Genomic DNA, 12,032 nt, shown 5'->3' with positions numbered 1-12,032 from the left:
TTACAAGAATAACATCTTCTATTGTTTGGTAATCTCCATTTTTTAATCTTTGGAACACCGGAGAGGTGAAAAAATTAAAGTACTGTTTGATTATTCAATTCAGCGCTTAATTTTGAAGTGATTAAACGTTTATCCAATTAAGTATGTTTGATAACTCAATTTAAAATTTACTTAAAATGTGATAAAATTTTAAATGATATTGTCATCACTTATCACTGGTTGAACATGCTAAACATTTAAAATTATCACTCTTAAATTTTTCAGTACTTATTTTTTAGTTTTATCAAACGGCAAAGTGTTATGGTAAAAAAAAAAAAAAATGGCAAAAATGCAAATAATAACAATGATATTTTATATTAGGGGCATTTGTTAAATGACAAATTCTATAATTAATCATTGTAAATTTTTAAAGTATTTTATTTTGTTCATAATAATCATGTTTTATTAAAGTTTGCCAAATTTTGTTTATAAAATAATACCTTTTGTAAATAAAATATTTCGTTAAGGTAATAATGGTATTCTATACCAAAGTAGAATCAAAGTACTCATTTTTATTTTTATTTAAAAAATTGAATTTCTTTTAAAAAAATAAAACAATTGCAGGAAAAAAATTAAAATTTTAAAATATTTTATTTTATTTTATTATTATTTTTATCGTTTCTATTTTTACATTGTATAACTTACCGTTTGCTCTTCTCGTAGAGTTTAAATTCGCTTCCATATCAATCTTCCATCTATATTTATTTCGGTTGCATATTTTTTATTTTGTGAGTTATATATTCTCAATAAATATATCAAAACTAATATTATAAAGAAAAATTATATTACAATTAATTTATAAATTATTCAAATTTTGATTATAGTTTGGCTCCGCCCCGCTTAACCTCCCCAATCACTCTGGTATAAATGGGTGGATATGTAGTATAACCTAAGAACTAAAATTTTTTAATAAATGGGCAAACGTCTTACCGTTACACTAGATGACTAGTTAGTGAAGTATACCGCAGAAGATATGTGTAGGTGCAAAATTTCGCTCAACCAATAATGATTGAGAAAAATAAAACAACTCACTCAAAAAACAATAAAAATAAATAAGAACAGTGTATAGAGAAGCGTAAATTGCTTGATCTCTTTATTGGAGGTCTAAGTCTCTATTTATATACAAAAGATTGTAAAATTATGGTAGGACTCGCGTTGCTTGTCCTCCAATTCTTTCTATATAAACATTCTTTACTAATAGAGTTCTTTCCATTGTCTAATTTTCCATACATAGAACTTGCCTTGTACAGAACTTCCTATCTCAGAATTTTCCTTCTACGGTAAATCCTTCAACTGGTAGGATTTGTGCATTCTTGAGTAACTGGGCTGAACATACTTTGATCCGGCTGGACTTGAGTAACGGACCGAATGTTAAATATTAATATGTTGGGCTGATAATCTCTTAATTCGGGCTTCAACAGGGCTGCAGGTCATATAACAATAGTATTGGGCTTGTGAACAGTGATCTTGGACTAGTATCAAACTCAATTTGGGTTTGAGCGAGGTGGGCTTTATAAACTTATCAAGGATATGTTTATATTTATGATGACGTGGATTATTCTCATTGGAGGGGATTTTTTACCTCCACAATATGAGAATCAAAAACTGTGTTCCCCAGTAGTCCTAGCCGTAAACGATGGATACTAGGCGCTATGCGTATCAACCCGTGCAGTGCTGTAGCTAACGCGTTAAGTATCCCGCCTAGGGAGTACGTTCACAAGAATGAAACTCGAAGGAATTGACGGGGGCTTGCACAAGCGGTGGAGCATGTGGTTTAATTCGATGCAAAGTGAAGAACCTTACCAGGGTTTGACATGTCGCGAATCCTCTTGAAAGAGGGGTGCCTTCGGGAACGCGGACATAGGTGGTGCATGGCTGTCGTCAGCTCGTGTTGTAAGGTGTTGGGTTAAGTCCCGCAACGAGCGCAACCCTCGTGTTTAGTTGCCATCTTTGGAACCCTGAACAGACTGCCGGTGATAAGCCGGAGGAAGGTGAGGATGACGTCAAGTCATCATGCCCCTTATGCCCTGGGCGACACACGTGCTACAATGGCCGAGACAAAGGGTTGCGATCCCGCGATGGTGAGCTAACTCCAAAAATCCGTCCTCAGTTCGGATTGCAGGCTGCAACTCGCTTGCATGAAGCCGAAATCGCTAGTAATCGCCGATCAGCCAATAGTGACTTATAAGAGTAGATTTTATTAGGGATGATAAAATAGTTCATAACCTATCAATCCGTTCATATTAACCCACTTTTTAATAGTTACGGGTCAACCATATTAATTGAACACGTGACTTGAGAATTTTTTATTTTTTATTTTAACCTGGCTAACACACCAATAGAAGTAGCACTACATCTACATGAACAATCCAACCAAACATGGTGCACCATCATTGTTGGGAAGAAAATGAATGATTTGTCTCACATTGTCTACTTCACCACCTTTACCATTACGTCCTTGGCAGCTGGTCAAAAAAATATCTTAGGCAAATCGAGTGGCAGGAATTCTTGGACCTGTTGTTCCATCAATACCGTCCATCGTTTTGATTTAATTAGTACTTACCCTATTAGAATCTAACTTTTTCAAAATATAATTTTTAATATTTTTTATTAAAAAATTATTATACTTTACAAATTTTAATTTTTAATTTTATCTTAAATTATGTGGATTGTTATTTGTTAACTTTATTTAACTTCTTTAAAAGTAATTTTTTAATATAAGAAGCAAAGAAAGAAAAGAAAAAATAGCAAAATTTATAATTATTGCATCCAAACTCTAATATGTAACTTAATATCTTGAATTCAATTACTATACATCTTATTGGGAGATTCTTTCTATTAAATCTTTAAATAATTAAAACTATAAATTACAAATTTTAACTATGAATTAATGATTTCTTTATGGTGAATAAAAATTTTAATTTACATAATTCACCTATAATATTTTTATAATTGTATATTGATTTGATATTTTTTAATTACATTAAATTTTAAAGACATACCTAATAAAAACATAGAGAATACAGAAGAGAATATATATATATATACACACACACACATACATACAATTTGTATATAGATTGAAAAAGATTAGTATCCTACAACAACCCCACAAGATATTATTTATATGAAGAATATTCTAGACCTACTTCTCGAAGAGTTTTAATTTCTTTTCCATATCAATCTCCCATCTCTATTTATTTCGGTTGCATATTTTTTAATTTTGTGAGTTATATATTCTCAATAAATATATCAAAACTAATATTAAAAATAAAACTATATTACAATTAATTTATAAATTATTTAAATTTTGATTATAATTTGGCTCGCCCTGCTTAACCTCCCCAATCACTCAACTCACAGCCGGAACAATTGCCTGTGGGCCTATGTTTCGCTTTACACATATGTTTATTAAAAATTGGTGGGTTCCACCGTATTCCACGTGGCAACAATTAATCAACTAATTCTAAACACATGCATGGAATGTTAGATTATCACGTGTGCTACAGATACAACTAATACCGTATACACATTCATAAACTCAGTTATATGCTGATTAGAAATAAATAATTAAAAATACATAAAAATAAAAATAAAAATAAAAATAAAAAATACTTAGTAGAGTCCTATATATACTATATATGCCACCTTAGCTTTAATGCATGATTCATTACTTTTACAAGTTTGCAACACTTCTAACAAAAGAGAAAAAAACATGGAGGTAGAGAGAGTTCAAGCACTGGCCCATGGAGCCCTCCATGAGCTCCCTGAGCAGTTCATCCGGCCGGTCAACGAGCGGCCGGAGAACACCAAGGCCGTCGAGGGCATGACCGTGCCGGTGATCTCTTTATCTTTGCCGCACGATGTGCTCGTGGACGAAATATCCAAGGCATGTAGTGAGTGGGGATTTTTCCTCATCACAGATCATGGTGTGGCGTCGCGGTTGATCCAACGGCTGCAAGAGGTGGGAGAGGAGTTCTTTGAGCTCCCACAGAAGGAGAAAGAGAGCTATGCGAATGATCCTTCTAATGGGAAGTTTGATGGGTATGGGACAAAGATGACTAAGAACCTTGATGAAAAGGTTGAATGGGTTGACTATTTTTTTCATATCATGTACCCTCCTCCTAAAGTCAACCATGATATATGGCCCAAGAATCCTCCTTCTTACCGGTATGTATATATGTATATATATATATACACACACACACATGCGTATACATATGTAGCACTAGAACTGATGGAATAAGATGCAATTTGAGGTTATTTAATTGGTAAGTAGTTTATTACAATTCACCACATTAAGGATGCAGTAGTTTTATAGGTAACGAATGGCTGTTACAACTCACCATATTAAGTAGTCATAACTGCTCTTTTTTATTTATATATTTATTTATTTTTTGTGAAATTGTTTTGACTTGGTTTCCCCTCTTATTGCAGCGGAAATATTGCCTAAATTTTTTTGTTCTCGGCTGACATAGCGGTTGCTCAATATAATTTGAAATTTTAGGGGAAAAAAAAATTTAAAAAGTGATATTTTAATATGTTAATAATATTTATTTACACGAAACTCTTTGACGGTAGGACTGCTTACAAATTCGATTATCATTATGGATCAAGTCAAAATACTTTTTTCTTTTACTTATGTATAATTTTTTTAATTAGGAAGAAGGGGAAGAGGAAAAAAATTAGATAAGGATAGAATTATGAATTTTGATAGAAAATGGAATGAAAATTTTAGACTGAATCAAATTCTTTTCAGCCACCATTAAATTGCTATGATTGGTTGGAGGAGTATATATAAGGAAATGAAGAAGTCTAATAATATACCATAATGTTAAATAATAATAATAATCATAATAATAATATTAGGGGCCTTACTAATGACTACAATTAGTTGGAATCTAATAAATATAAGAAAATAAAATTGTTATGAAGATAAAATAATAATTTTAGGGGCCTTAATAATACAAGGAAATAAAAATGTTAAGAAGTCTAATAAAATAAGAAAACAATAATTTTAGGGCTTTCCTATTGGATGGGTTGTCTAATGTTATGAGGAAAATAAAAATATTAGGAAATTGAAATAATAATTTTAGGACCTTACTAATAAAAGGAAATAAAAATTTAAAAAGTACAACACAATAAGTAAACAATAATTTTAGACGCCTTCTTATTGGCTAGGGCCTTAGGGCCTAAGGCTCCAGCCAGCACTAAGCATAATTGGATGGTAAGGTGGATCTTCAGTGTCTGGACTAACCGTATTCAGTATACCGAGTGTAGGTTCGAATCCCCTCCATTGCGCAAGTCTGCAACTTAAATCTCACCCGGGACTGGTATGGGTGGGGGTTCTTCAATTAGAAGAAAAAAAGGAAAATTAAGTCAATTTCGGGTATGTATTTGGTTAGTAGGAAAAATTTCAAGAAAGTTGTAGAAAAATATTATTTTTTTAGTTTGAATAACATGAAAGGGGAAATAAAATTATTTTACTAACCAAAACTACCCTTATGATTTTAAATACTAAAAAAATAAATGAATTTGTGTTAGATAAATCCTTTTTATTCTCAACTATTTATATTTATTTTTAGCAAAGAAATATATGATGAGTAATTAAAAATAATAATATTATTGTGTATAATTCATATCTAAATTGTTCTTATTTTATTTATTTATTTTATAATCAACTATTTATATTTATTTTTAGCAAAGAAATATATGATGAGTAATTAAAAAATAATAATATTATTGTTTATAAATTCATATCTAAATTGTTCTTTTTTAATTTTTTATACTCAACTATTTATATTTATTTTTAGCAAAGAAATATATAATGAGTAATTAAAAATAATAATATTATTGTTTATAATTCATATCTAAATTGTTCTTATTATTATTATTTTTTTTTAAAAAAAAAAACTCTCTCATCAGAACAAATTAAGAAGAACCCATTTACCCAAAAAAAAAAAACATAAGAAGAACCCGATTTTAATACACCGAAGTCTTTTTATTTTGTGTTTTCGGATCCTGCTTTGGAGCAATAATATATAGCATGTAGAATGGCGGGCAGTTTACTTAAATTATTCATAAAATATTCATATTCTTGTTGGAATAGTAAATATATCATTTTTTAAGCCTTTAGAAAAATACTAAATGGCAACACTCTAAGCTAAAAATTATCATGCAAAAGTAACATTCTATTTTTCATGCGTATTTAACCCATCACCTTATATATATATATATAGGGTTAAATGCAAAAAACCCCCCTGAACTATTGACAAAGTTGCAATTAACCCCCCTAAACTACAAAAGTTGCAACTAACCCCCTGAACTATTCAATTTTGTTTCAGATAACTCCATCCGGCAAAAATCCGGCAAGTTTTGGCCGTTAAAAATAATTTACTTATTTTAAAAGACCATACTGCCCTTATATGCATGAAAGGACTAAAATGCCCTTAATTTCCATAGACCCCATAGCATACCCAAACACGCCCTATAACTGTTCACCATCTTCAACAGCAGGCGTTCGTGGTTCAACACCGACAAGCCCATCTTCCACACCGAAAGCCGTTTAACCCAAATCACACTAAAATCCCACTGCCACCACCATTCGAAGCAATTGAACCACAATTTTAAAAAATTTAAATAATTCATAGTGAACCAGTCCAGCCACTGCCATCACCGCCGTAGCCATAAACGTTTCTCAAACAATTTCCCAATTGAATCAATTCAAATACAGTAATTCGTACTGAAACACCAAAGCTCAATCGATATATTTATATATATATAGATATACACACGAGTCGTCACTGGTAATCACCCCAAATTAATTGCACCATGAGTCGTCATTAGTGGTGGCTCCACTACCACCACCATCATCCGAAGGCAAGCTCGCTGCTGCCATCACACCGTGAAGCACCTCATTGCGGCTGAGTCCTCTCCACAACCCGTCGCCCACCGCTGCGAAAGCTCGCCGTCACCGTCTCGCCCCCATCCGAGCACTGCCGAAGTTCATCCACAACCCATCTTGCCCGCTGTTCTATCAATCACTGGCGCACAAAAGCCGTTGTCGCCAACGCCAGATCCGTCGCCGCTGTGCCATTCTCTGATTTGTGCCAGAATCGCGACTTCCCTAGTCGCTGTTCTACACCATCGAGCTTTCTACCAGCCGAAATATCCACAACCCACACCGCCGAGCTCTCTCTCACGCGCCGGCTGCCATCACCTTCACCCCTCTCTCTCTCGCTCGGCGGCTACGACGATGATCGATGCTCTGTTCCACATCCACGGTTGACGAATTGCAAAGAGATCTCCACCAGTGCTGCCGCCACTTCTTCCATTTCTGCAGTGTGTGTGGCTTCGGGTTTGGTTGTATTGAGTATATAACAAACTTGGAAGGGCAGTTTCGTCTTTTTACTTTTCCGGTGGCCTGAGTGGGCAAATTGCAACAAATTCATAGTTTAGGGGTTTTTTTTTAATTCAAGGGGGTTAGTTGCAAAACCCCCAATAGTTCAGGGGGGTTTTTTGCATTTAACCCATATATATATATATATATATATATATATATCATGCAAAAGTAACATTCTATTGTTCATGCATAATTAACCCATCATGCAAAAGTAACATTCTATTGTTCATGCATAATTAACCCATCACCTTATATATATATATATATATATATTATAACTCTAAACTACTTCGAAGTTTTTCTTTTTATTTTATCGAAAAAATCACATTGGAATATTATAATGATACCACTCCAATTGTTATTTTATAGGGTAAAATGCAAGAAACTCCCTGGACTTTTGAGAAACCTGCAACTAACCCCCTGAACTTTCAAAAATGCAAAAAATCCTCTAAACTATGCAAAATTACTGCAGATGACCCCATCCGTCCAATGTCCGGTGATACATGACCGTTAAAATTGGTTCCTTAAATTTAAATGACCATATTACCCATATAGGCATGAAATGACAATAATGCCCTTGACTTCCAACCGGTAGACCTAAAGGCCGTAAAATGGAACACAGACCCAAACAAGCCTTTATCAAAAATTTTCCCAAATCAAACAGCTCCTGTTATTCACACAAACCTTCATTTCTATCTATACACAGACACATTTATACATATATATATATATATATATATATATATTACAAAGGTGTGTCTAACAGATTTGGACTAGGCTTTAAATAAGTAGAATCCAAAACCCATTGGTCAGTCCAACAGTGAACCAAATTCCCATCTACAATTTTACACAACAGGCCCTTTTGCAGGCCCGGCTTTACTATAATTCAACATCCCGACGTGCGAAGTCGCTGGATTCTGCCAGTCCCCGGTCGATGACTACTTCGATGGAGCACCGGGCGTTGGCCAGAACGTTCACTGTTGATTTCAGAGCCGCTGCAAGCACCACCGTTCCATCCCACCAAACATCGTCGCAAGCCTCTCTCTCTGACTTCCCTTTCTCTCACCTCTTAAACCCATTTTGCTGTTTACATAACATACAATCAATCTAGATCAAACAACCGTACCGGCCAAATGAAGATCCAGTGCGACGTGTGTAACAGAGATGAAGCCTCTGTCTTCTGCTCCGCCGACGAAGCCGCCCTTTGTGACACCTGCGACCACCGTATGCCACAACTGCCGTCGTGGAAGGTGGCCGGAAAAGACTGAGAGACGTAGCTCTGAGACTTTCGAGACCGCCGTGAAGTTCTGCTAGGGCTTCTTCAATAGATCCGTTGTTGTTCCGATGGCCGGTGAACGAAAAAGGTAGAAACGGACAATCGCCGTTGTCTATGGTGACTGTCGGACTGTGGATTTGTGATTCGCCGTAGTCTCACCGATTTGCCTGGTCGCCGATTTTAAAGCTGATTCGTTGCCACCCCGTAGCACTGTGCCAATTCCGTCTCCTCTGCCGCCACCACCCCACCACCACACCTAAACCTATAAAAACTCAAATAATTAAAACCAAACCACATATAGTAAAACCCAATTGAACAACAAAACTCTGACACCACCCCCACAAACCCACTGCCGCCGCCGCCACCACACCACCACCACACCACCACCACACCTAAACTATAGAAACTCAAATAATTAAAGACCAAATCACGTATAGTAAAACCCAATTGAACAACAAAACTCACTCCCGCTACCACCATCACCGCTACCTCCATCACCTACCTGTTCTCTCCACTGACACCACCCCCACAAACCCACTGCTGCTGCCGCCACTACCCCACCACCACACCTAAACCCATAGAAACTCAAATAATTAAGACCAAACCACATATAGTAAAACCCAATTGAACAACAAAACTCACTCCCCGACCACCATCATCGCTACCTCCATCACCTACCTGGCCTCTCCATCGATTTGGGAATTCAAACAATTCAAGCTAAATCGCACACCATTAAACCCAATCAAACCCCACAAACTTGCTGCCATCGCCACTGTTACCGCTTCTTCCTCTTCCTTCTCCGCTACTCTGATATGTCGGTCTTTCGTCGTTACCAAGGAGAAGACCACGTTCGCGGCACTGATTTCCCATAAAAGAAAGAACGTCATCTCTTCGGTGATTTTTGTTGCCACATCAGCAAGTTAATATGATAATACTTCAAACGGTGTCGTTTCATAATAAGGGCAAAAATGTCATTTATCTTTTCCGGTGACCTGATGGGGTAATATGCAACAAAATTAAAGTTCAGGGGAATTTTTTGTAATTTAGGGGGGTTAGTTGCAAAACCCCAATAGTCCAGGGAAGTTTATTGCATTTTACCCTATTTTATATAGAATATATATGGTGGTTTCAATCGTCTGCAACAAGCTGCTCACATACGTCCTGAAATATTATGAGAAATTAAAAGTCATATCATATAATTTTGGACCATTCCATTCTTATTTTCAAAACTAAAATTTTCATGTGTTTAATTATTTTGGGGAAAATTTAATTTTTGTCTTCAACTTCTGCTAAGCTCCGATATCAGATTGATCTTGGGCCTCGTATTATATGCGTCAAAATTTTCACTTTCTATCGAATCAAATTTTAAAAAATTTTTATTTTTATTTTTAATTTTTTCTTTCTAGCTAATTAATCAAGGGAACTTAAAAAACTTGAGTTACATCTTCATTATTTGGACCAACCACGTGTACGATAGTAAATTATGGAGCTCTTGATAACTCCACCATCGTTGTAAAAAAAAAAAATAATAAATAAAGGAATTGGGTGCAATAAAGGCACCTTATAACTCGAGATTGATTTTAGCCTTTAAATAACATTTGTAGAGTAATATTCAAAATTGAAAAATTTGTTGTTAAATTCTCTCCCATAGCCCCATGAAATTAAATTAAGTTCCAGAGAACCAAATTCGAACTCAAATTTAATTTCTTTTAATTTATGAAAACAAAAGAATAATTGAATTTTATGAGTCATGACAAGGTATCAGTAGCCCATATATTTGGTCTTAGTTAATGGCTTATAACATGTTGAATTATGGTAACACACAGAGAAGTGACAGAAAAATACAACGAAAAAATGGTGGGAGTAACAAATAAGCTGTTGGAGCTGCTGTCAGAGGGATTGGGTCTGGAAGAAAATGTTCTCAAGTCTTGCCTCTGTGGTGAAGAAATAGAACTGGAAATGAAAATCAACATGTACCCACCATGCCCACAACCTCACCTGGCTCTTGGAGTTGAACCTCACACTGACATGTCTGCGCTCACAATACTTGTCCCGAACGACGTTCCGGGCCTTCAGGTTTGGAAGGATGGTAACTGGGTTGCTGTTAACTATCTGCAAAATGCACTCTTTGTCCATGTTGGAGATCAAATTGAGGTAAAAATACTCTCCTCCTGCTTAAGACCAATAATAATAATAATAATAATAAAGCAAAAATAAATAAATTAATACTCTGGAGTTAAAACGCATATATCAGGGGTTTACCTTGCAGTATCGTGTAAGAAAGGTCAACAGGTTGGAAAGGTTTGTTTTAAAAAAATAATAATAAAAAATGCACGCATAGAAAAGTAATAACAGGCTTGCAGCACATATCAATGAAATAGAAATCACTCGCAGCAGTTGGATGCTTTAGTAAAGCAGAGGAACATTTTATAAAGCAACATCTTAATCTGCATTCAAACACTGACTTCATCAGTCATGAAATTCAAATATAGACGGGGATACTAGAGTGTCAAACTTGGGAACTATTTTGCTTCAGGTACTAAGCAATGGGAAGTACAAGAGTGTTCTTCACAGGAGTTTGGTGAACAAGGAAAGGACACGCATGTCGTGGGCTGTGTTTTGTGTGCCTCCACAAGAAGCAATGATCGGACCTCTACCGGAGCTCGTGGATGAGAAAAACCCAGCAAAATATTCAACCAAAACATATGCTGAGTACCGCTACCGCAAATTCAATAAGCTCCCACAATAGGAGCAGTTTCACAATCCTAGTGTGTTAGAATGGCATATTACTCTTATAGTGTCGTTTGTTTTCCATAAAGTGATCATGCTTCATAGAGGAATTTAATAACTTGCTATTGATTTTGGTTGGTCTACGTGCATGTTTCTTGCTTTAAGATTGTCTCAAGCTCTGCACATAGACCAGCTTTGTTGATTAAGTTCATCCTCGTTATAGTTTGATCGGCCCTCTTAGCCGATTGTTCCTTCAGAAGATCATTCTTACAATCTGTATCACACTTGAATCAATAAATGAAACAATCTATGCCTTTTGTTTTCCATATATATTATGTTCCACAGAGGAATTTAATAACTTGCTATTGATTTTGGTTAGTCTTCTTGCATGTTTGTTCCTTCAAGATTGTCTCAAGCTCTGCGCATAGACCAGCTTTGTTAATTAAGTTCATCCTCATTACAGATTGATCGATCATGTCCTCTTAGTCCATTGTGTTGGAGTTGCTACACAATCAACCGGATGCTCTGATACCAGTTATTGTGGCGGAAACGTAAAAAACAACATTGTTCAATTAATAAACACAA

The 12,032-nt window shown here is 35.3% G+C and overlaps 1 protein-coding gene across 1 annotated transcript; it reads left to right on the top strand.

Moving 5' to 3' along the window:
• Nucleotides 1-3,532: 3,532 nt before the first annotated feature.
• On the top strand, nt 3,533-11,466 carry LOC132273750 (flavonol synthase/flavanone 3-hydroxylase-like). The gene is made up of 3 exons (XM_059774798.1): nt 3,533-4,209; nt 10,544-10,871; nt 11,254-11,466. Exons 1-3 carry the CDS (start codon nt 3,698-3,700, stop codon nt 11,464-11,466), a joined length of 1,053 nt encoding a protein of 350 aa, XP_059630781.1. The 5' UTR covers nt 3,533-3,697.
• The last annotated feature ends 566 nt before the right edge of the window (nt 11,467-12,032 follow it).

This window comes from Cornus florida, unplaced genomic scaffold (assembly GCF_030987335.1).
Source record: "Cornus florida cultivar Cherokee Brave unplaced genomic scaffold, ASM3098733v1 CherokeeBrave_3.0.0_Hap2_Chr09, whole genome shotgun sequence".
NCBI classification, from domain to species: Eukaryota; Viridiplantae; Streptophyta; class Magnoliopsida; order Cornales; family Cornaceae; genus Cornus; species Cornus florida.
The sequence above is the reverse complement of the archived record's forward strand: the minus strand, read 5'-3'. Positions and strand labels throughout refer to the sequence as shown.